The sequence below is a fragment of the Odontesthes bonariensis genome, chromosome 22 (genome assembly GCF_027942865.1).
Source record: "Odontesthes bonariensis isolate fOdoBon6 chromosome 22, fOdoBon6.hap1, whole genome shotgun sequence".
Classification (NCBI taxonomy): Eukaryota; Metazoa; Chordata; class Actinopteri; order Atheriniformes; family Atherinopsidae; genus Odontesthes; species Odontesthes bonariensis.
This window is the reverse complement of record NC_134527.1, coordinates 14,533,587-14,558,934: the sequence shown is the minus strand read 5'-3', so window position 1 is coordinate 14,558,934 and position 25,348 is coordinate 14,533,587. Positions and strand designations below refer to the sequence as shown.

The window sequence follows — 25,348 nt, the reverse complement described above, 5'->3', positions numbered from 1 at the left end:
TTGTCTCCAGTTCTCTGTTGACGGTTCGGTTTCTGCACTCCGCAGCACGTTGTAAACGCCGTCCGCTCCTCTTTCTGTTTTGTTTTTGCCAAATTGATTTACTACTCGTGGAGTTTCAGTTATTGGGTTGACAGTGCTCCGGTAATCCATCTCTGATGACAGGATTTTATCAGTATTCCTCTGGTATATAAAAAGCTCTCTTGTTACCGCGGTGCTTTACAGTGCAATGAAAAGGGCAAATGCCAAATTCTTTTCAGACACTAGGAGGAATTTGTCTGTTATTCAGATCAGACAACAGATCGTGTGTTGCTACTTTCCACCCTGTGCAGATGAATACCACGTCTCCTGGATGCTGGCTGTTTTGTGATGCTTTTGATTTCATGCGCTACAAAATTACTGCGACTGATATAAAAGGTAAAAGAGAAGAAATGATCAGTTAATACCTGTGTGGAGGACAGCTTGAACAGGAAGGGAGCCCGTTGTGATCAGAGTCGCAGTAAAAACTGCCAAGGTGCCAAAAGCAGCAAATACTCCGTAGTAGACGAGTCTTTAATGATGTCTGACCCCACTAATTGATGGGGAGAATGTTTGAATGCTTTGATTGCACTTTACTTCTCTACATTACCTTCATACTTTGTCCTGTGCTGATCATTGAACTCTGATTCAGTCACCTCAAAGTGAAAGTGTGCTTCTTTTCAAGTTACCATACTACGGTTTCATCATTCACCATTGACTCACCCACTAAAAAATATGGAGACGTCTAAGCTACTCCTGGGAGACGGCGCGAGCCTAATTTTGTGTGCGTTCTGTAAATAAGTGCAAACGTACCCGTGTACCTGATTAGGGGAACACAGACAACATATCTGGAATGTTTTTGTCTGTTTGAATCCTCCTGAAATATCAACCCCAGGAGGACCTTGTTGTGTCTCCTTTCATTCCTGCATCGGCTTAACCAACAACCAAAAAATATGCGATTTATCAGCTTACAAAGCCGAAACGACGTAATTTCTTTCTTTCTTTCTTTTTAATTCTTGGGAGTCGGCGAGGGAGATGAGACAACCGTGTTCTTGCCAGCATCTTTCTGCATGCGAGCCAACACTTTTTTATTATATGCAGACCTGTTTTCCATGGCTGCCCTGTGGTTACGTTTATGTCCCTGATAATGATCCCCCCATTGAAAATTTGTGACATTAGATTTAATTATCACTTTTGTAGACTCGACGGCCATCTTGGGGCAGAGTAGCCTTTAGGCTGTGCATTACACCTGGATGCATGTATGTTTTACCAACACACCTTATTAAACCCATATGTTTTCGCCTTGACAAAACCATGACGAAGCACTTTGGCAAAGACAGACGTTGTTTTCTCTTCATCATTGCCTGCGATTCTCCGCTGGGCACTCTGCGTCTGATGAAGGGGAAGAAAGTGTCACGTTGAGTAATTTCACACAAAGCAAGACTCAGCAAAATTAGTCACTCGGGTTGACTAATTAGTCACTCAGCAGCACAAAAGACGGCCGGAGTTATGATTCACAGTTATCATTCATTCAAATCTACTCCACACATCTGCTGCTGTGTTTGCGCGTGCATGTATGCTTATGAATGTGTGTGAAGCTCGTCGGTCGTCTAATTTCAAGTTTATTATGTGTCAAACTTAAAGAGAATGTAAATGATGAACAGATCGCACACAGATCATGTACCTCGCATGACGTTGCAAATGGTTTAAAGACGTCTTATGTGTTCATCACTGTGTTTCATCATCTTTTGGTCTGACAGTGCTCTGTAAGTGTGAGCGGTCTGAGGAGGTTCATTGCTAGGAAACACTATCAAGGACACAAATGTGACTTAAGCAGTCAGTATGTCAGTGGGTCATGCATGTTTGTCCCAAAATACACCACCCGTCAGGTGTTTAAATGGCAAACACAAGCCTGTTGTGCAAATGTGACGAGGTCAAGTCGAATAACTTTTAAGATTAAAAAGTATTTATTATATCATTATTTATTATATTAATATTATTATGTTATAGTATTATTTGTCTTGAGCATTAGAGGCAGAAATAAAAGCTTCAAAGTGATAGTGGACCATAGAGTGTCCTTATCCTTTCAAAAGTTCAAATAATCCCCCCAGAAATTCAGCACATTTATGAAAAAAAAAGAAAGCGAGAGAAAGAAAATGAAATGAGTTCATCAACCTCCTGGTTGATAGCGATTTGTTCATCTTTCTTTTCATCCTCCCCCTGCCCTCGCTGTCGTCTGTACCTCTCGCGGCGAATCCAAAGAATACATGAAGGAATGCCGTGAATGTTTCTGGGAAAGCAGCGAGTCTAGCTTAGTCCCGCTCGCCTCGTCTTAATACAACAGGGAGCAGGTGCTGGGGTTAAAAAACACCAGGGTCCACTCACCAGCCCGGGATCAAACTCCCACACTGATTCTGACTGGTTCTGTCTGATAGGAAGCATTCAGTGTTTGTGTTCAACCTCCGACTCAAACACCGACATTGGAAATCCGTCTTTAATGCCACTTAATTGTAAACAATTTCATTCTGTCTGATTTCATATTCCCCCTTGGAGGCTTTTCCTGCATCTTTGAGGTGTTTTTCTTTCTTTCTTTTTTTTTTTGTCTGCTGTTTAGAAATTCTTTTCAAGCCGGAAATATTTAGAGCTAAATGTTTGTTAGCTTTGGCATCAATTAGGAAACACCAAAGGAAGTTTGTGAAGAAAATGACCTCAAAGTTGCTTAACACAGCATTCTCAATGTGTAGAACGCCTTTCAGAGTAAGGAATTAGTCAGAAAAAATGAGTATGATGGGATGATCTTATACCATTTAGAAGCTGCCATTGGATATGTGCAGCAGACCACTCATTCATCATGAAGACAATTCAGATAGATTTTGTAATGCCTCTATTCTTTCTTATACGGTATGTTTTGTAAATTTCTCAGGAAATTTACATTTAGAATAATGCAGAAAAATACAGTTTAACAGAGTTACTTTTCACTGGTAATGTGGCAAGAAGCCACAGCTTCTCGCACCCGCATTAGTATTGTTGTTTAATTACAGGGAGAACTGACTTGGACCAAAGAACAAGGAAGACCAGCTCTGTCCAGGCAGTGCTCCTCACTTTAAATACCAGCTGTTTCCCAGATGTTAGGCTGCTCACATACCCTGCAGACCTCATGGGTAACGTAATCGCCCTCCTAAACCATGGCTAGGACTATCTTTAGCCCCGTGCATGCGTCTGTATAAAAACTGAGAGAAGCAACTAAAGCGACGGATGGAATGAGAGGGATGGACTCATTTTCTGAGGCAGAAAAGTCAAAAAGTTGTCGAGTTCTCTAAACAGGGGAAATACCTTTCTCCATTTAGCTTCTCTTATGTGTGTTTTGGGATCATTCCGAGGCCAATGTGTTCCCTCTCTGTTTTTAGGCTCTCGCACAGCAAATCTCCAGAAAGTGTTTCCACCAAAGAGTTGGTTTATTTACCAAGAATCCTTCTGCACAAGCATTTTGTGCATCCATTCCGCGCAAGTACTTTCCATTAACATACATATTTTAGGTTAAAAAAAAAGGGGGGGGTTAAGATCAGAAGAAAATCTAGTTCTCAGTTGTTCTGGGAGAGTGAATGCTGAGAGAAAATAAAGAGCACAAACGTTTTTCTCGTGAACAAAAATGGGCCAGGGCGCTCCGAACATGCTCCAAAGTTCCATCTGTTTGCATCGTTTTGTTAAAACAGTCGAGAGTTTATTATTAATATCGCACAATTCCCAGAAGTGCTGCTCTCATTCAGATCTTTTTGTGTTCCTTTTGTCAGACAGCTAAACACGTGAGAAGTTGTGACTGAAAATCAGCTAATTAGCAGCTTCGCTCCATCTGACCTACTTGAGGCAACAACTCAGCCCCTCTCCCAGGGTGGTGGTCAAATTAAACGGCCACATCGAGCCGGAAGCGTAGCTCCAACATGCAACAGTCCATATATTACTTTACGTTTTTACCCAGGGGAGATGCCAGTTTAAGGGTGAACGAGAGAGCGTAACGTGAAAGTAATTGCACGCTAATTGATTTATCTTTTGCCATCTTCTCCACTCCTGTAATCAATGCTTACGAGCTACACACGGTTTGTAATCAAGTTTGTAAGAGATGTTTTTGGCTTCTTTTTTTTTTTTTTTTCTTCTTCAGTTGACTGCCGACACCTTTCGGAGCACTTTCACACATCTGTGCTCTGCCATTGTTTCCATTTGTTCGCTATTTGTGCAGCTACAAAACGCAGCTGCATTCATTTCCATTTCTGGCCACTAGTTGCATGTAATGTCACTGCTTTGTGTGAGCGGTTACTGTTTTTAAAGGGGCATTTAACTTAAGGGAACCATTGCAGAAATCCACAAGCCTTAGGTGTGCGTGTGCGTGTGCGTGTGCGCGTGCGTGTGCGCGCGTGTGTGTGTGTGTGTGTGTGTGTGTGTGCTGCTGCACTTCTAGGGCCTGTTTAGACACGCAGAAGAGAGGCTTCAGCACGCCATGACACACTGTGTATACTCTTCTGCTGACTTGCCGTTTTCTGCACAACTTCCAAACTATTTCTCTCTGCTTGCAAACTGAATTGGAGTCGGCTTCTTTTTTCTGTTTCTATTAGCTTTTTGGGTTTTTTTTTTCCACATCAGCATTAAATGAGTCATTTGATGTTCTTCTCTTCTGAAATGCATAAAAGTATTTGCTCAGTAATCAAGATATTTTCAGACACATTTTAGCTGAATGATTGTGAGCTTATTGATCGCGACAGAGGCAGTTTCTCTGGAGATTCGCCCCGGTTTTGCCGACTCATAGCAGAGTACTTCTTGTTTGTCTAAGATGCCGCAGCGCTTTGTTGCAGCTGCCATTAATTAGTGAGAAGACGCAAACAACAACGACAAAAAAAACAACCTTTTCATTGCCTGTGCATTGCCACGGATTGCTTGCAGATTTCAATGCCTGCTTCTTTGTGGGGCTTGAGTTGACAATGACTGGCATTCTGCCTCTTCCTCTACCATTATAGAGCACAAAGAGTTTTAGAAACGTGGGCTGCATCTTCCTTGTGGCTTATTTTTCCTTTCATCCGCAGTTTTTCCTCATGATGAGTTGAAACGGCCTGACTCATAGTGCCATGTACAGCATGGATGTGTGAATGCTTTCATGTTTCAGTGTGATCAAGCCACAGATGAAAGGCAAGAGGTGTTGAGAGTGAGCAGCACTGCTGAAGTTAGTCCTGAGGTGACAAATGGATTTCCCATGCCTCCCCCTCCCTTCTTTGATGCTCCCTGTTTCCTGTAATTGGCATGCTTTTGAAGTGCAGTTGCCGATTAGTCCCACATTACCTGCTATACCATCTTTACAGCAAAAGTAATGGATATTTTAAACACGGCTACACCTGCTTGTAACAAGGCAATAAACCCTTTCCCATTGTCAGGAGTAGCGTGTTTACCGTGAGGGCTCTGAGGGCCGCGCTGTACAACAGAACTAGAGTTACGTCCAGTCATTTTAACGGCCTCCGAGAGATGAGCCTGTTGGTTAAGTCAACATGAAGGGAACGCATTAGACTTAATCCTACAGACTGTTACACAACAGTTCCTGATAAGGATGTCTTTGTGGGATAAGTAAGCTAGTTTATAATTTTTTTTATCTACCAGACTGTGGAAGTTAACCCACACAGCAGGACTGAGAAGAGGCAAAATCGCCTCTTTATCTGCGAGTTGTTGCTATTAATGTCAGATCCTCTGTGTGTGACGTTTACTGTAGGTAAATGTGTGTTTCAGGGTATGAAAATTAGATGTGTCAGTTATTGCAGTCCCCAGCACAGCGCCCTCATTAAGATTTACAGTGAACACTTGGGTGTTGTCCTCCCATCAATGCCAGCAGGAGCCAGAGACGATAAATACCTGCGACTTCTGTTTGACACAGGACTGAATGTCAGTTAAACACTTAAACACTGCCACTCAAAAGCCAGATGCTTGTAGGTGTTAGAGGCTCTTTTGGTCAATTTAAAAAGGGCTTGAGTTCAAATTTGCATTGGTTGTAATGAGAGGATTGTATTTGTTGCGTATAGAGCTAAAACAGAAATAAGAGGCTAGTTTATTTCTGCAACCTCAGAGCAAAATGATTTTCTTCCGCAGACTGAAGTCAGTCTGTCACGGTGAACTAAAGTCCAGCTGTCTCCCTTTGATTTACTCTGATATAATTAGATTCCTGATAAGTGGTATACCGGGACGAACCCGGTGCAGTTATTTGACAGATTCATTAAACGTCTTTACAGTGAGACTTGATGAGTAAATATTGTCTTTTTATTGTACTTGGTTTTTGTACTCGTCTTTGTTTGACCGTTTTCTATTCTGAAATATTAAAACCACACATACCAGTATATCTTGAACTTGTCAGCACATCTGGATATGAGTTAATCTTACCCTATCATTACCTTTTTCCTTTTCTGATATGATATGTTGGGACTGTATAAATGAGCTGATCTGAATCAGTACTTAAGTGTTGTTTTACCTTGGCTGTATATGGTTTTAGGAGACCTCAGCCTGGCTCCCTGTCCTGTCTCTGGCAGTTGCTACTTATCTCTGGTTGCTCTTTTTCTTTGTTTCAATCTCTAGCTGCTGCTGCTGGCTTCACTTACTCTCCGGTTTGACTTTTGTTAACCAGTTCCGTCACCACACCGTGGATAGAAAGGGGTATTGTAGTATTCTGGCATCCAGGAAAAGTACAAGTGAATCAAATGTACTGTATGTGGAAGAATTTTGGTTTCCCATTTCGAACTTGCTTTGATCGAACTCCTTTTTCATTGTAGCATGACAGAGGCTGCTCTATGTACAGCCACTGCTAACACCTTGGCACATTATTGTTGATAGTGGAGTCTAGATCAAGTTTTGCCTCATTCTTTAGTCTACAGGATTTGGTTTCAGAAGTTTCTCGGACAGCATTTTGTGCCCATGCGTATTTGTAGTTCTTTCATTGAGGCTCAGCTGTTTTGAAATGATGATGAATTTATTTCCGAGAGTCATTATGGGTAGCAACAGCAGTGTAACCATCGTGCATTGGAAATTGTTCCCTTCAGTCATAGTGTCTGTGTTGACACCATCTGAGGAAACCTTGCTGCAGTAACACTGCATAGCTCTTATTAGCAAAAAACTAGCAACAGCAGAGATTTTTTTCATTCCCCACTTCACAGGAACATATCTTGGCCAGTCCAGGAAAATAATTATTCTACAGTCAAATGCAGTCTTTTCTGTGATTATTTGTCAGTCCCAACACAGAAAGGACGTCAAACTTCCAGAAGCAGAGGTTTTTCCCTGCGAAGTAGAGCAGATAGGTAGCAGGTCTTCCACTAATTGGAAGCTTAGGTTTAATTTCCAATTCTTCTAGTCATGTCGATGTTACTTAAGGATACCGAACCCCACATGCTATCGTGTTTACTGGTGTGTCAGTGACTGTATTTCAGTGATATGCACCCAATTGATAGAAATACTGCATGTTACGGTGGTTTGTACTGCAAAGGCCTTTTAGTGGACATTAAGGATGTAGAAATGCTTCATAGATGCAGTCCATTTACCATTTATCTACTCAGCTGCTGGCCTTCAACAGAATGATTAAGCTATTTATTTTTATTCAGATGTTTTCACCGTGCTCCCTCACATCCGTTTAGTTCTCTCAGTGATGTGTGGAGCTGGCTATTTGTGTCATTTCCATCGGTCACATTTTGTCTTCCCTCCCATTCATTATGTCTGCGTCTCGTTGCCTGAAAAAGCATCGGGTGGCTTTGCAAATTTGTTATGACCTCTGAATTCCTTTTACTTTATTTTAAAATTTCTTTTCCCATTCATATTTATTTGGACAATCTTTCTCTCACTTTTCCTGTCTTGATAAGGTTTTGTATGGCCTGACACCTGCTCTCTCCCTCTGTTCTGTCTAATGATAAAATGCATTATTTTCATGTCTAATTTTTTTCTTCTTCTTTTTTTTTTTTTTTTTAGACTGCCAAAGGCTACATCCTCCTGTTTGATGTGTTGGGTGGAGGAGATGAAAAGTACCTCTATGAGCCTGTCTATCCAAAGTGAGTGCAGCACACATTAAAGCTCACACGTAGATTAATAAAGCACATGCTCAGGTAAGGGGAGCAGCAACTCATTTACATGCTCGGAGACGTCCGCTTGTCTATTTTCAGGTGGTTGTGTGAGGTTTGCGTGGCTTGCAGTGTGCGTTTTTGTGTGTGAATCGAATTCCTAGACAACATACCAGCAGAAGCGGGACAAGCCGGGGCATATTCGCTGCTCTTTGTCAGCTCCATGAGTTGAAAAGAAGTTCATATGTGGGCCTTTTGGGCGGCAACTGAAAGTAAAACAACTACTATGTGTGTATTTTGTTAGATTCGGTTCTTTTAGTAGGAGGCTCAAGAACGGACCGAAGTAATTCAAGTGAAAATGAAGTGTTTATTGGTAGTCACACATCAAAGCATGTCAGCGCTGGGCTCAGTGGAACAGAGCTCCCGCAGGAAGTCTGTCAGACTGGCCCTGATTTCCGGTTACAATTCGTATATATGTCTGATAGTTTCCCACGGTGGATCCCTTGTTGATCATATGTGATTGGATATGCACACTAACCCAAATAATGTGTGTTCATCAATATCAATTTTCAATATGTATATCAATTTTAACAATTTGATATAATGTATTTGTGTGTTTGCGCAGAGGAAGTCCACGTGTGAAGGTCACCCCAGGTTATAAGGAGGAGCAATGTGCCCCTGCTCTGTCTTTAGAGATGAAGAAGCCTGTGGATCTGGAGGCTCCCATTACCAGGTAAACACTTTGCTAGAATCTCTGTTATGTCTACAGATTGGTCATCAAGCTCACATGCACGCTGGCTACGGCACACACACATACACACACACACACACACAGAAACAAATAAAACATTTACTCACTCCGTATCTGCATGTGCTCAAGTGCTTCCTACAAACTATAAGCAAATGGCATGAAAATTATTAGTGCTTGCACGTAGGTTCACTGCTGCAAAGCCCTATTCCGATGCCTCGAAGTGAAATCAGCCTTTCCCATCGCTGCAGTGAAGTTTTCGTCCATTCGAAAATAAAGGCATTTAATCTTTACATTAATCTTTAGAGGGGCATAGTCTGTATGTCGTACCAAATTTTGAATAAATCTGGAAACGAGGTGTTAAAGTTACCCCATGAAGCTGTTACTTTAGACTTTAGAGACCGTGTCAAATTAAAATCTAGTTGTTTGATGTAGCAATGCTGTCATAAAAAAACAAAACTCCTTGTGAGCCCTGCACACGTGCAGCCATACAGATTAATTTGTTTTCACCTTTTCAAGGGTTCTGAAATCAAAACAAAATCAGTGCTACCCCAGCTTTGTATTTTATCACTTTTCACTATCCAAAGATATTGATTTATCTGTGCTGAACTTTGTTCACATTGATTTCGCTTAAGCAGATTACCGGTGGACATTTACCATCCACCTCATGGGTCCATGAGACATTTGACTTGATGTAATGGCTTGGAAACGTCTCCTCTAGGTCCAGTGGAAAGTTAGTTTTGGTACTGAGAAGCTAACTTCTGTCATTTGTGAAGGCAGACCTTCAGATGGAAACACATGAATGGGCAGAAATGGAAAAGTGCCTATCAGGGTGCCTGTTAATACCTGATTCAAATGAGACCCATTATAATAGTCACCATAGTGTGGTCAGAAGATGTGGATACAACCCTTCCACTTTACTCTGTTTGTTGGTGTGAGGTTGAATGTCATGCTCCCTCATGACTGTTTTCTTCTCACACTTTCTAGATGACTCAAGCTAATCTGCAAAATTGGAGTTAAAACTTGTTGAATATAGTTGTTTCCATTTTTAAATCTGTGTCGCCCACGTGATGACGGATCTAATTGTGAATGGACACTTTTCTGACAGTTTCTATACGTATCGAACATTTAATCAAGAATCAAATCGGCTTATGTAAAAAATCATTCCCATTCTCACCACGATTTGCATGCAGCGCTGCGATCTCTCTGTGTTGAAACGCCATTTTTCTTTCTGAAGTCACGTCTTCGCATCAGTGCCAGTGTAGTTACTGTCAGATGAGAGCTGGTGTACTGTTCTAATCTTGTTCTGGCCCTTATTGTGTTTTGTTTTTTTGTTTTTTTTATTGGTCCCATCACTCGCCTCCCCTGCTCTCGCCCACATCTTCCAGCTCGCCGTCTTTGTTTACTGAGTGACAAACAAGTTTTGCTACCGCTGCTTTCTTTTTGTCCGTGTTTTCACATCATCTGCGTCTTTCACGTCCCCGCGCTCGTCTGCTGATTCTCCTCCGCCTGACGGAGATGATGGGTTAGTCATCTGAATGAGAGCACTCTTTTGGCGTTTCCCGGGCACAGCTTGATTGTACAGGAGATGAGTGGGTGTCTCCTGCTGTGAAGCTGCAGTAAAAGACTTTGCCTCCTCCACAGTCAGTTCACTGTGCTTACACTCTTTCCTCCTCATCATCTCCCCACTGTCTCTGTCTTTCTTCTCTTAGTTGTGCTTGTGTTAAACGTCTCTCACTTTTTCAAAGACAGGAAAGTGCTTCACGCACACAAACACAGGGTTGTTTGTTCCCTTGTGTGTAAGGAGACAAGGCACTGGCAGCTACATCGCAACTGGTCAGGGCACAGCTGGATGATGAATGGCCCACAGTTTTCCCTCTTATTTTAACTACCACCCAAGCCTTTTCTGTTAATGACTACTCCCTGCTTTTTTTTTTTTTCTTTAAATCTATTTCTTTTTAACCTAAATGATCATTTATGTTTTTTTTTTCCTTTGGTTTTTCTTCTCCCCACCAGTCTGCAGTCCCTCCAGGAGGACTTACTGGTTTGCACTGCAGACGGCTACCTTCATGTGCTGCACTGGGACGGGCTCGGCAGCAACGGACGCAAGGCCATCTGCCTGACGACGATCCCTTTTTCGTTAGACCTGCAGTCTGCTCGAGGTTAGAGAAGTCGAAATGATTTAGAAAAATTGACAACAGCGTTTCAGAGTTATCCAAACATACTCTGCATATATGTGTGATTATGCAGGCGGTCCCTCTCTGGACCTGGAGGGGGTGTATATCCACTGTATGGAGTACTGTGTGACTCTCGACGGCTTCGCTGTGGTTCTGAGTGATGGACGCCTCGGGTTTATCACTCCGCTGAGCAACACCATCACCACAGATGTAAGATCCTCACAGACACGAGCCCTTTTCACTGAGCTCATGCAAGAAAGGCATACAGAAAACGCCACATTTACACTCCCTTTGGTTGTTCACACTTCCAAAACAGAGGAAACTGATCCAACCGTTCCAGTGTGTGCTTTCAAACATGTAGGTGTTTCAGGAGCAGAGGCATGACAACGGCGTTGGTGTCTCAATGCAGCGCGTTCCACTGCGTCAGCTCTCCGCTACATGCAGATTTGGCTTTTCTGACCACCTTCGCTGCTAGTTTAAGAGGAGCAACAACTCTACCCCCCCCCCCCCAAATTCTCCCTCTGTCCTCTGCAAACTAAACCGTCCATACACGAACAATGCGTGAAAAGTGCTACATCAGAGTCAATAAGATTTGGAGCATGTAAATTTAAGGTTCACGAATTATTCCAGAGTTTGTAAGACTGTATATATGAAGCTTTGCCCCGACCCCCACTGTGAAACTTTCCACACGTGTAGACAGAAATTTGTTGGAAAAAAAGAGTGAACTTTGAGCTGCTGATGTTAAAACAAAGGTCAAACATGGGCTACAAAGCTTTGGAACATAAGTGTGACTACTTGATTTTAGTTAGCAGTAGAATTTCAGCCTGTTCTCTGAGCATAACCCACATTTTTATTTGTAGACGGTAGAAAAGAGAAGAGTTTAAAGGCATGAATAGACAAATGTGAAATCAGTGTATCCTCACCTTTTGAATGTTAATTTTGAAATAAGAGAGGGAACAACGCGTGGCCTCAGATATGTCCTCCTTGATTGCTGGAGCAGCACCTGTGACCTCTGTTTCCCAAACGGGGAACACGCAAAACTACTTGCAGAGAATGATTATTTAAACTGATGGAGCCACATGTTCAGGTGAACAGGATTTTATGTTATAAGTAGGACACCATAATTTATACATGTTTCTTTAACTCTGCACTCGCTGTGCTCGCAGCATAATTTTCTTGGCAGGATGCTAACATCTATGACTGCATCACCAAGATATTTATTCATATCAAGGCCAAGAGGAGCTTTTCATTAGCATTTTGACTGAAAATGATGTTCACAAAACTGGGCAGTGGGTGTCGAGGTTACCATGACGATATAAATGTCAAGTCAAAATCATGACCGAGCAGTCTAATGATAATCACATGCCTGCTATCTGCTAACTGGCACCATCCGGTAAGCATAAACCTGTGTGTGTGTGTGTGTGTGTGTGTGTGTGTGTGTGTGTGTGTGTGTGTGTGTGTGTGTGTGTGTGTGTGTGTGTGTGTGTGTGTGTGTGTGTGTGTGTGTGTGTGTGTGTGTGTCCAGCAGCTACAGGGAGTCTGGGCAGCAGACGTGAACGACGGCACCTGTGTGGCTGTCAACAACAAGTACAGACTGATGGCTTTTGGCTGCGCCAGGTCTGTGACACTGTCTTGCTCCCTGTCTATATATTTACAATACAGTGTCGGGTGTGTTTGCTTGCATGTGTGTGTCACAGTGGGATTGCTGTCCATGTGGTGTGTGTCCTCTGTGAGAATATGTCAGATTTTGTTTGCAGAAGCTACCTAGAGTGTGCTTGTCAGGATCCTCTCATGTAGGGTAGGGTTAGGCTTATGCAATCTGCCAGGTTGGCAGGATTTGCTCTCCGTACGGCTTCCTATTCTCATTCTCATTCTCCAAAAAGCTACAAGTTCTTGTACCTTGCTGCAATTCCTCCTGTAATTAAAGTCCAGGTTGTATTTTTAAAAAGAACGTAGAATGAAGATCCTCCTGTCAAGAGCAGTTTAGCTTTTTAAAGGAGAAAAACGCAAGAAAACCCTTGTTGGATAAATGTAGCCATTAAAAACAGTCTTTTTTGACCGCTGAATGTGCAGGAGGTTAAGTAAGATGTAAGTGGACAGCAGTTTCAACCTTGAGATTCATTCTTCCAGTCTTGTGTCGTTGTTGTAGAACTATGTGTGCGCATGTGTGGGTGCAGTCGAGCCTTTTCGGATCTTTGAAGTAGCCAGTTCTGACAACACATTAGGGCTGTTAAATAGTGTATTTTCTCCTTTGCTTTTTTCGATTTCATCACAGTGGCTCGGTGCTGGTTTACATGATAGATACCACAACGGGATCCATGCAGCTGTCCCACAAACTGGAGCTCACACCAAAACACTATCCAGGTATCGCTTACTGCTTCCCTTTCTTTCCTTCCGTCTTGCTTTCAGGTTCAGTATTTTTATTTATTTATTTGTTTTAATTTAAGTACAAACGCGCAGTGAAATGTGTTTCTGGTTTCAATCCTCCACCTACATCTCTCATCTTATCTCAATCCTACACAAATTCCTGTTAACTTACTTTCTTTCAGCTGCATCTCTCTTGAGTCGCGTCCTCCTCCTTCTCATCTGTCTGTCAGATTCGTGTAATGCGGTGCAATATCACAGCTCCCCCTAGTGGGTGAACAGCCACACTGGCCTGTCTGTCGCCATGTTAACAGAAGTTTTTTTCTTCTTCTTCTTCTTCTTCTTCTTCTTTTTTTCACTTACTGTGTGATCTCAGCATAAAGATATGTCACTTAGGCTGCGAAAGACCCAGATTTATTCCAAACCTGACATCACAAAAGACTCTTTTCACTCGCACGCAGCGTTTTCCTTCTTTGCTTAAGAAACAAAACGCTGAAGTTTTTCTTTTTCTCAGGTTATCTCAGTCCAAAAGCAAATTGCTCTGTAATTTAGCAACTGTATCGCTTTGCCCCCAGGTAATTGGGATAATATGTTTTATCAGAGCATAATGCTAGAAATAATGATTTTGGGTGGGAAAAGGATTAGCATTTGTTGGAAAGATCAAAGATCAAAATGCTTTGATCTTATCCTACTTGTCTTCATTTCATAGTAATTTAAGATTTGTTCTGGCTTTGTGCCTTTCAGAGGAACAAATGCAACAAGCATTAATGGATGAATGAACTCTGTGTGTGGGGAACGTCTCAACGATTTAACATGTTTTCCTGTTACGATGATGAGCCATTTGGTCGATATTTTACACACACCAGTGATCATTTCAATCTGCTGTCATATGACATGCCTCTGAATCCTTTGCCCGTTTAGACATCTATAACAAGACGGGCCCTGTCAAGCTAATTTGCTGGTCACCTGACTATAGCGTTGCCATGGTTACGTGGGAGTGTGGCGGCCTGTCGCTTTGGAGTGTCTTTGGCGCTCAGCTCATCTGCACTTTGGGAGAAGACTTTGCGTGAGTGGACACACACAGCTCCAAACACCTCAGTCATCACTTGATACGACCAGTTACGATCAGGACTGACTCATGTTACAGTGTTTGTTTTGTTTTCAACAACAGTGTCCTTGCTATTCTTTTTTTTCGTCAATCATACTCCTTTTTTTTTTTTTGTGAATATTTGTTTTTATTTGACTTCCCTCTAGGTATCGATCTGATGGTACCAAGAAAGACCCCCTTAAAATCAGCTCTATGGTACGTTTATTTATTCAGTGCTGCTTTTTGGCTGCATTTCAACAAAACTTACAAATAAAAAGATTGATTTGTTTGGTAAATGCTATAGTTTGAGTTGTTTTGGTGCTTCCTGGCCACGTTTGCCACAGCTATCAAGTAATCATTGACATACTTTTTTCCTTCTTCGTGGAAAAATGCGGCTTGCTTGTCATCCGTGTTGTTGTTGCCAGTGAGTGTAGTGACACTCGCATTCTGCCCCTTGCTAGTGCTGGGGAGCAGAGGGCTACCACCTGTGGGTGCTCCCTAACAAACAGGACAGGAGGAGACGTGAGGAGCAGCAGGATGTGGACATGGGTTCTCCTCCTCAACCTTCCCTGCAGGCCGGCATACTGCAGTTCCACTTCATTAAGAGTGCCCTCACAGTCAACCCCTGCACGGTGAGAGGTTCAGTGGAAACCTATTGCCACACACACACGCACACACAAAGACATGCATCCGCATTAAACATTCATGCTCTGTTTGCTCGCCTCTTTGCTGTACAGAGCAACCAGGAGCAGGTGTTGCTCCATGGTGAAGACCGCCTCTACCTGACCTGTGGCGACCCGACGCAGATCCACAGCACCTCTGACGCACACCCGCACACACACATGCACCCGCACGATGGCAGCCCGCTGCACCAGCCCCCCAACCCCGACTCCCCTCTCTCTCAGGGACTCAGCACTTTACTGGGACACAAGCACTGGCATGTGGTCCAGGTAAGGCTCTGTGCTCGACACCAGCAGAGAGCCAACACTTATTTTACAGAAGCTGAGAATTTATTTGCAAACTTTACAAGAAAGCCATTTTTAAGAGACGGTACATAACATCGCGTTAGATTAGGATCTTGAAGAAGGCCTCCTCTTTGTCCTTGCTTACCTGTACACCTGCGGAGTTGGTGGAGATGAAAGTGCATTCATTTAAACAGTAAAGCAGTGTTAAATTATTTCAGCTTCAGTGTGTGTGTGTATGAGGGTTAGCTCAGCATCTTTTTCTTTTCTTTTTTCCCAATCAATAGATTCACAGCACATACCTAGAGAGCAACTGGCCTATACGGGTAAGTACACAAATGTTTTGCTTTGTGTTCCATCAGCTCAAATGGTAGGACGGCTGATTCGAACAGAAACTTTTACAAAGGATATAAAAGGTCGACACAATGTCGTTTAAAATTTCAGCTTTTTGTGTGACGCAGGAAGAACTAAACTTTAAAATTGCAGCTTGTACAAAGAACAGATGAAAACAACCCGGAAACCTTTTAACAGAAAGAAGAGAAAATGAAAGCATGTATCAAAGTCCGGTTGCATAACTGCACACGACGTAACTTTTCCAAGCAACTTTTGATAAACTGTAGCACACACGTCTGGGCTCTGGCTTGGCTATTCTAGGACGTTGAGCCATTGCTATCTTAATTTTGTTGTACACTCTGTTTTCCCATGGTCCTCTTCTCAGTTGTGGAGGGACTTCCTCATCCAGGAGCCATAGACATGTTCACTTCCACTTTATTTAGACCAGGCAACATGTGCTCGGACAAATTACGTGTTTACAAAGTAGTAACGGGTACAAAATTATCTTATTGTCCTGCTATCACAAATGTGTGTACATAGGCAGAATCATGATTACTCAGGGTTTTGGAAGAGTTTTGCTTTTTCGTCATTCTGGATCTTCATCTTTTTTCCTTTTTGTTGGCTAAAAACGGGTCCTTGCAGGTCGCTAACGAAGTATCTACAAAGCTATCAACTGTGTTTCAGTTTTATGGACTGTTTTAAGCTCCATGTCAACACTTGGAAATGGCTATAATGTTTTCTCTGTGCGTGTTTACAGTTCGCAGCCATTGACACAGCCGGCCAATGCATGGCTGTAGCAGGCAGGCGGGGCTTTGCACACTACTCCCTATACACCAGGAAATGGAAGCTGTTTGGGAACATCACTCAGGTGCGTTGATGCTGTTAACTGGAGGTCTTTCTGATCGGCTTTGGCGCAGTTATTAAAAAAAAAAAAAAGTCTTCCTTCAAAATCTTAGAATTGTCTCTACTTTGGATAAAATGCCCAAAATAAGTTAAAACTGCATTTGTGCACTGCTATTTTGTCCTGAAATGAGTTCGAATGGTTTTCCGTTTGCTTTAGGAGCAGAACATGACGGTGACCGGAGGACTGGCTTGGTGGAAAGACTTTGTAGTGGTGGCCTGCTACAATTTTACAGACCAGCAAGAGCAGGTGAGAGTAAAGCGCAGTTTACCCCACAGTTTCAGATGAGTCCCGTCCAGCTGAAGTTGTCCGTGCCTCATTACGATGTCTCCCCCCTTTTTGCTTCTCTGCTGCCACCAGTTGAGGCTCTATCAGCGCTCCGCTAACCTGGACAACGCCTTTGCCTCGGTCACTAAGCTGCACTCAGACACTCTGCTGCTCAACGTCTTCAGAGACATGATCATCCTGTTCAGAGCCGACTGCTCCATCTGCCTCTATAGTATAGAGAGGAGAAACGACAGGTAGGTTCTTCTTTCGCACAATAATCCAGGCGTAGCTTCTCAACTCCAAAACTGAAATTGGTCTTATTCAAAGATGATCTAATCTGTTTGACCTTTTCTGGCCGTTTTTATGCCTGTGGAATGAAGTATACGAACATCTACCCACAGTAATAACCTAGTGGGAATGAACCTGTCCATACTTATCCCTTGAAACTATAGCCATTATTTTCTTAGGTAACAGTGCTACATTTTTCCCATTGGAAAAGAGGCTTAATTAAGTAGCTAGGATCTAAAACCCATCACATGGCAGGACTGAGTCTGCTTTTTTTTCTAGGCTAGATACGGTTTTAAGATTTTATCTCGTCTTTCTGCCAAAGAGAGCAATTACACAAACATTGCCAAAGCACGCTTGCAATTTTTGTGCCTTCTTTATGAGGCATTGGAGCATTTTTTATTTTTTTGTCTTTCTGGATTCCTTCAATGATCAGCCAATGCGATGCTTATTATTCCACCAGATGCAGACTAATACATTTACAGGAGAATCCCAGGAGCAGCTTTTAAGCTCCAGGTCTCTTTTTGGCAGAAGATGCAGAAAACTGCATGAGCACATGTGCCAAGAAACACAGAAACAGCTGAGAGCAGGTCGTCTTTCAAAGTGAGACACCCAGTTGTATCACTGCATCAACATTCCTGAAGTCAACCTGTCAGAGAATTTACCGCGGACGATAAGTCCTCAACAACTGACAAACACAATTATCTTGTGTTCTCTTGACAAAGTGTTCTGCCTCTGAAACACTCCTGTTGTGATAAGGATTTATGTGAAGGAAAGAACAAAACGGTGTCGCCGGTGAGATGGTCTACACTCGCACGGAGTCTTGGGGTCCGTTTATTCATTCATTCACTGGTCTTGACTAATTATCGACGAACTTATGCTTGCTTCCAGACCAAACCCGTCAGCCTCTGTGGAGTTGCTGCAGGAAGTGTCGATGTCTCGCTACATCCCTCACCCAGCTCTCGTGGTCTCCGTCACGCTAACATCTGTGCGCACAGAGACTGGCATCACATTGAAAGCCCCACAGCAGGTAAGACAGAAACCCCCCCCCAAAGAAAATACTCCGTGTGCTATAGCCAGAGTTATGTGAATATCTTGTGTGTGTGTGTGTGTGTGTGTGTGTGTGTGTGTGTGTGTGTGTGTGTCCATGTCAGGCCTGCATGGCAGAGAGCATCATGTTGAATCTGGCTGGCCAGTTAATCATGCTGCAGAGGGACCGGTCAGGACCACAGGTACGAGAGAAAGAGACACCTGCCATCAACAAAAAGTTTGTGAGTCCAAAGCCCTCACTTGGATGTCTTTTTTTTCCTGTTTTTTTTTTTTTTTAATTTAACTCTATATTCTAACACTTTTGGTTTCTTCTCTAGTTACCATTCTGTCCTCCTGTCGTGCTGGCCCAGTGTGTGGAAAATGTCTGGACCACCTGTCGTTCCAACAAGAAGAAGCGCCACCTGCTGGAAGCCCTGTGGTTGTCCTGTGGAGAGGCGGGAATGAAAGTGTGGCTGCCGCTGTTTCCCAGAGACCATCGGAAGCCGCACTCGTTCCTCTCCAGACGCATAATGCTGCCCTTCCACATCAACATCTACCCGTTGGCTGTGCTGTTTGAGGACGCGCTGGTGCTGGGGGCAACCAATGAGACCGTGCTCTACGACGGGATGCAGGGCTCCTCGGAGCCACTGGAGTCTCTGTTCCCCTACTGCACCGTCGAGAGGACCTCCCAGATCTACCTCCACCACATCTTGAGGCAGCTGCTGGTTCGCAACCTGGGCGAACAGGTATGTGAAGCACGGGGGGTATTTTTGGTTGCATTTTGTGTACAGTTGTCACAGTACAAACAGTTAAAAGTACTTAATGTTCCCCCTTACAGGCTTTGATGCTGGCTCAGTCGTGTGCTTCCCTCCCCTACTTCCCTCATGTCATGGAGCTGATGGTCCATGTGGTACTGGAAGAAGAGGCAACGTCACGGGAGCCCATACCGGACCCTCTGCTGCCCACCGTGGCTAAGTTCATCACGGAGTTCCCCCTCTTCCTCCAGACCATTGTCCACTGTGCCAGGAAGACAGAGTACGCCCTGTGGAACTACCTGTTTGCAGCCGTGGGAAACCCCAAAGATCTGTTTGAGGAGTGTCTCATGGCTCAAGATCTGGACACAGCAGCCTCTTATCTAATTATACTGCAGGTAGTGACACACCTGTTCAGTTAACCATTACAGACACAATGCTGGGATTATTGAACGTTTTTGTAGGGCATGACTCTAGCCCCATATCACTGCCCTGTGACTAAAGGTGTTTCCTTCCCTGCCTTCTTCTCCCTTTAAGAACATGGAGGTTCCGGCGGTGAGCAGACAGCACGCTACTCTCCTCTTCAACACTGCACTCGAACAGGGCAAGTGGGACCTCTGCCGGCACATGATCCGATTCCTCAAAGCAATTGGTTCGGGGGAGATGGAGACTCCACCCCCAACACCTTCTACTCAGGTGAGGAACTCAAAATCACCCAAGTTCGCATTTTTGTATCCTTTTATTTCCCATTGTGTCTACCAAGTTGACGAGACAGAGCAAGTCCAGCGGGAGTTACTTGAGTTACAACTTGTTTTTGAATGATCATGAATGCAGATTAGGTCGGATCTGCCTTTAGGTAAATTAATCTGAGGACACTTATCACATGCAGTATATTCAGCAATTATTTTTTTTTTGCATTCATCTACTCAAATAGGGAAAAAATAATGTTTTTTAAGATGTTTATTTAGGCGCTGAAAATCAGATCTTTGTAGCCCAAGATGCGATCAGTGGTCCACACAACGGGTGCCAAGTGTCTCACCTTATCTGGAGCACTTTATAAATGTGTTTGTCGCTGACCCGTTTATACAAACACTCAAATATGGTTTAGATCTTTAGATTTAGTTTAGATTTTCAGATTTTCGAACATTTTCATCACAACAGTGCTTTGTTGCACCCAAGAAATATGCGTTGATCATTTAATCAGAACGGGCACAGAAACAGAATGGTGGCTTCAGATTCGTTCTAACTAGTCAATCAAGTAAATAGGATATCCCTCCACCCTTTTTACCTTCCAACAATTTACTGTAAACATATTTACCTCCAGACCACAGCTGTCCACAGCTGTGCCGACACAGTTTGGGCACCTAATTGACCCCACCCTGCTCGCACAGAGTGAAACACATAGATGCTTTACTTATAACTCATGCACGACATGGTTAATCTATACGTTGCTTGGTAATTTACATCTATGCATTTAATAATGAAAATAGTGTTTAAGTTTCGATTGTCTTGTTGTTCCCGTGTAACCGTCCTGTACGCATGATGATGAGCTCTTCGATATGCATGAACATGTGGATCTTTCTTCAGGAGCCCAGCTCAACCGGAGGTTTCGAGTTCTTTAGGAATCGCAGCATCAGCTTGTCTCAGTCAGCAGATTCCATCACAACAGGAAAGTTCAACCTGCAGAAGACCTTCAGTATGCCCACCGGAGCCTCTGCCAAAGGGTACAGACACACACATCGTTAGCAAGCATAGGTTGCGTTTACGACCATTATGCGTCGTTCCAAATCGTTTTACCATAACTTCGAACTTTTCTCTATCTTCTCCCTGCCAGTCGGGATGTGGAGTGTGCAGAGAACATGTACATCGACATGATGCTCTGGCGCCACGCCCGCCACCTCCTGGAGCAGGTGCGCCTTCGTGACCTGGGGTGCTTTTCGGCACAGCTGGGCTTCGAGCTGATCGGCTGGCTGTGCCGCGAGCGAAACCGCGTGGCCCGAGTGGAGGATTTTGTTTCGGCTTTGAAAAGACTCCACAAGGATTTCCTCTGGCCATTCCCTGTTATCCCTGTGGGAAGCCTCAGCTCACCACTGAAAAACGGACGCTGTCGCACAGGTGAGTGAACCACACGATAAGAGGTTAGCGCAAAAAAATGACGACGTGGGTTTTGATATAAAACCCGAAAAAAGTCATTGTAGTGTACAGTAGCTCATGAATCTATTCCCTGTGTTGTTTACCTGAAACAACACATTAGCTGTTAGAAGCTTGTGAGCCTGTATTTCATAGTTTTTGTCATTTCTCAAAGTGTTGAGCCCCCGGCTGTTGAAGTCGCAGTCTGCGGACAGTCTGCTGAACAGCGACATGGACACGGCACCACCTCCGACAGCTCCACCCAACCACACTTGGATGGACGGGCTCGGGCAGAGGGCCAAAGACATGGACACAGCCTCGTCTGCTCACTCTAACCAACACTCACCACAGACGCACGACGCCTTTCTCTCACTTCTCACTAATAAGGGTAACAAGGCCTGGGCAGTCCTCTCTTCCAACCACAGAAATACAAAAAAAAGTGGCTCTGATTTTTGTCTTCATCAACTGAAGCTGCCTTTTTTTTTTTTTTTCCAACCATCTAGTCGAAGAGTACAGCATCGGCTCGGCCACAGACCTGACGGAGACCAGTTCGGTGGTTGATGGCGATTGGATGATGGTCGATGAGAACTCCTCCACTCTGAGCCTGAGCCAGGCCGAGCTGGAGCACATCTCCATGGAGCTCGCCAACAAAGGTCCACACAAGTCACAGGTGCAGCTCAGGTGAGATGCTCTGCTTCCGTTCTTGTTTTCCCTTCGACCTAAAAATCAAAGCGTATTTTTTGACGTGTGCCTCTCTGTGACCCTCAAGGTACCTTCTCCATGTGTTCATGGAGGCAGGCTGTCTGGAGTGGTGTGTCGTGATTGGTTTGATCCTGCGGGATGCAAATGTCATCAAGCAGGTGATTAACTTCTTGAACAGCCCAGAGGTCCCTCCAGAAACTGTTCAGAGCATCCAAAATGGCTTATTGGCTGTCATCACGTGGGCCTCCACTGACTGGTGGGTACTACATGTCCTGCACAGATGTGTGTTGTGTTCCCAGTTTTTGTCTCGCTTTACACTTTTTTTTCTCTCTCTTTGACCTCTCCAGCCTGGGATACAAACCATTTCTCAACCTGATCCAGCCGCAGCTGCAGCAGCTGATGGAGTCGACGTCTGAGCAGGCGCAGCCCGAAGCGTTCCAGCCCACCAGCCAGAGCACCAAGCTCGGCGGCTCTGAAGGGCCGGGAGGAGCGGTGGCGCCTCGGGCCGAAGACGGCAGAGGAGGAACAACTCCGCTGGGCTTGGCTTTGCCCTCCCTGGAACCTGCAGTTTTTTCCCGCCCCCCCGCCGAGGACTGCCCTCCTGAACAGACGGAGGAGAAGGGGGAGGAGGAGGGAGCCTACGACTGCACCTTGTCCTGAACTCCAGCCTGTGAGCGTTGGTCCGAGTGACAGAGAGGAAGCAGCAGCAGGGGATGACTGGAAATAGACTTTATTTTTGAGTGAGTGTGCGCACAAAAGTACGTCTCTTTGCAGGTTCTTACTTCAGTCAGTATTATCCAACCTTCAGATTTGCCCTTTGTTTTAAGCAGAGCCCCCCCCCCCCCCCGTTGATACTGAGCTACCAGCTGCTCGACTGGCAGCCCGGTTCAGTCTGAAGGTTCCCGTCAACATTTCACCACAACGGGCTGTTAGGAAAAAAAGGTCACCTGTGTCACATGAAAGCAACGGGCTTTTATGTTTTTTTTTTTATTCCAGTCTGTCCAGACAGAAAGCTTCATTGTTTCGTTGGATAAATGCAAAGATTGAGAGGATCGGTTCAAAGAGTCGAGGTGATCATCGTGCTACATCGCTAAGCATATTGTAGAACAAAGCTTCAGTCGTGTACCATTTACGAGATGCGCTAAGTGTGTCTGAGCCTACAGAAAGTGTGCACAAGAGGTGTTTCATACTTTCATACCTCACGATTTTAAGATATTTTGATACCTTTTTCAATAATGTAATGTATCAGGACAAATTAGATTATTTTTCTATCAACTGTCCCTCTGTGAAAAGTGCTCATTATATGAATTCTGTGTAATTTCTGCAAAGTTACAGGATGTCTACGATTAACTCTGAGAGGAATCCACGTGTGCGAAGCAAACTAGTTTCATACCACTGCTCAGTACTGTTCGTTCTCTCCTCCCCAACCCTCCCACTGTGTGGCCCAAGTATTCAGACAACAAGCAAAGCAGATCAGTGTTGACTATTTCTTCACTAGATTAAAGGCTGTGGTGAAAAAAAAAGATAAAATACACGCTACAAAAACCAAATCCTTTGACGCTTTATCCTGCTTTTAAAACGTGGATCAGTTGGTCTAAACCTGTGAGAGGTTTTAAATGCGTATGCCCATCTTCAGGGCTGCAAATCGTACATGTATTATTACAGGTATTTTTAATTATTGGACCTATCCCACGTTCCCAGAGCGCTATTCGATCCCCTCGTCGGCAGTGTTAGGAGTGAGGCTTCAGTGTCATTTTGGATTGACGGAGTGATTTCTCCATCATCCTCTGATAAGGACTTAGATTTCGTCCAGCCCAACATGCATATCACCCTCTGATTATGTTCATTTATGTGCTTCTGTGTTGATTTCTGATTGCACGTACTGCATTTTATTCACAATGCGTCAACGAGAGTTGACACTTTGATCTCCTGGGATTGATTTTTATCGTATTAGTCCTCATTATTGACATTATTTATTGGCATTATAGCAGAGTGATAAGTGCTGAATTGATTAATGGAGACTTGTTTTTATGACTGATAACTTCTCCCACCTTTAGTGATCAAGAGTGGTGCGTTGGTTTTCAACCGCGAGCACTAAAAGGTTTGTCGGATATGTCAGTATTATATTGTGCAATGTATTGAAATGTTACTCAGCTTTATGTTCGCCACTGCTCTTCTGTCTCTTGTCATTATAGACCAAACATATTTCTAGATTTGTTTCTGTTGAATGCATCGTCTGTCGAAAAAAGCGCGGTCCCTTAGAACGGTTTTCTCAAATTCCCTCTCTGTGCAGAAAAGGGCGAGAAAAAAGAAAAATATGGCTTCTCGGCCCCATGTTGCTGTTTGTCGCTCAATGTGAACAGTGTTCCAGTGGGCCCGTCTCCACTCCGAACAAGCCTACAGCCTGTAAGCTTTATTTGACTTGAAACCGGTAACTCGAACCAAAGACTTAACGTCCAGAGGCCTTTTGTTAGAAGAAAAACAAACCCCCGGCTGCTTTGACTGAACATTATGCAGAAGGAACAACACCTCAGACACACACTCATCCCAACCCTCTCGCCCAGACACACAACCACCACTGCTCCAAACTAATGCTGACAGCATATGAGACAATTTCCTACGGAAATGAATATTGCAGATCTTTTCTGGTTTTCTTTGCGGGGTCAGGTGCGTCTCGCGCTGGACGGCACGCCCTCCTTGCGGTGTACAGTTTAAAAGTGTTGCCTGTTTACTCGGAGTAAGGTTTACTCTCTGGGTCAGCAGACATCCTCAATGCAGTGTAAAGATACTCTGTACATTTGCCTTTTCTACTCATGCTTGGTTTTCTACTTCATTTTTTTTTTTTTCCCCTTTTTCCTTCCTTGTACATAAAGACCAATAAATTATTTTTAAAACTGTTTCTTTTCTTTCTTCTCGGCCGTCTGCATCCAACCAGCTTCTTTTTTCTTATACACGTACACACATTGAAATCAATGTACACGAAGGACACTGCAATAGACAATATTAATGTAAGAAGCCTTTTTAATTGCTGGACAAGTGCTAACTCATTCAAGCTTTTTTTTTTTTTTTTTTTGCATTGTTAAATCATCCCATCTATTCAACATACAAATACCCTGTAAACCAAATCAATCCCCCAAAAGAAAAATCCAGATCGACACCAACTAACAGGTTTTTTTGTTTTTTTTCTCCCACCCCGTGAAAAATGATCAGTTTAATTTTAACTGTTAACGTTCACAACACAAACTGAACATTGAATGAAAAACGGGAGCCAAGAAAAATGGTTAGTTGAAAAAAAATGAACAGAGTTAATGTAATAAAAAAAAAAAGGACATAAGTTAATATTAAGACATTTGAACATGTGTTCCAGGGAAAGAAAATCTCTTAAAAACAGTCGATTTCGCAACTGGACAAAAATGTTATTGTTATTTCTAAACTGTAACCGACTGTCACGTGTGATGAATGAAAGACCAAACGTTACATTTACACATTAGATTCTGCTGTAACTTGACCGTTAAAGGTAACTTTTCCCC

General features: G+C 43.6%; 1 protein-coding gene across 3 annotated transcripts in view; it reads left to right on the top strand.

Moving 5' to 3' along the window:
* The window catches only part of ric1 (RIC1 homolog, RAB6A GEF complex partner 1), a 30,906-nt gene extending 6,191 nt beyond the window's left edge, over positions 1-24,715 (top strand). The window contains exons 3-27 of one of the 3 annotated variants that reach the window (XM_075455979.1): positions 7,993-8,072; positions 8,707-8,814; positions 10,846-10,991; positions 11,080-11,216; positions 12,535-12,623; positions 13,282-13,370; positions 14,292-14,436; positions 14,625-14,673; positions 14,919-15,089; positions 15,195-15,407; positions 15,707-15,745; positions 16,510-16,620; positions 16,813-16,902; positions 17,014-17,174; positions 18,097-18,235; positions 18,360-18,476; positions 18,573-18,980; positions 19,073-19,384; positions 19,524-19,682; positions 20,574-20,710; positions 20,821-21,101; positions 21,292-21,504; positions 21,620-21,797; positions 21,886-22,074; positions 22,166-24,715. In XM_075455979.1, coding sequence (XP_075312094.1) covers positions 7,993-8,072; positions 8,707-8,814; positions 10,846-10,991; positions 11,080-11,216; positions 12,535-12,623; positions 13,282-13,370; positions 14,292-14,436; positions 14,625-14,673; positions 14,919-15,089; positions 15,195-15,407; positions 15,707-15,745; positions 16,510-16,620; positions 16,813-16,902; positions 17,014-17,174; positions 18,097-18,235; positions 18,360-18,476; positions 18,573-18,980; positions 19,073-19,384; positions 19,524-19,682; positions 20,574-20,710; positions 20,821-21,101; positions 21,292-21,504; positions 21,620-21,797; positions 21,886-22,074; positions 22,166-22,478 — 4,074 coding nt within the window. In that variant the 3' untranslated portion in view covers positions 22,479-24,715. Of the gene's footprint in view, positions 1-7,992; positions 8,073-8,706; positions 8,815-10,845; positions 10,992-11,079; positions 11,217-12,531; positions 12,624-13,281; positions 13,371-14,291; positions 14,437-14,624; positions 14,674-14,918; positions 15,090-15,194; positions 15,408-15,706; positions 15,746-16,509; positions 16,621-16,812; positions 16,903-17,013; positions 17,175-18,096; positions 18,236-18,359; positions 18,477-18,572; positions 18,981-19,072; positions 19,385-19,523; positions 19,683-20,573; positions 20,711-20,820; positions 21,102-21,291; positions 21,505-21,619; positions 21,798-21,885; positions 22,075-22,165 lie in introns of all 3 variants that reach the window. The other 2 variants (XM_075455980.1, XM_075455978.1) reach the window with 2 other exon arrangements.
* Positions 24,716-25,348: the final 633 nt, after the last annotated feature.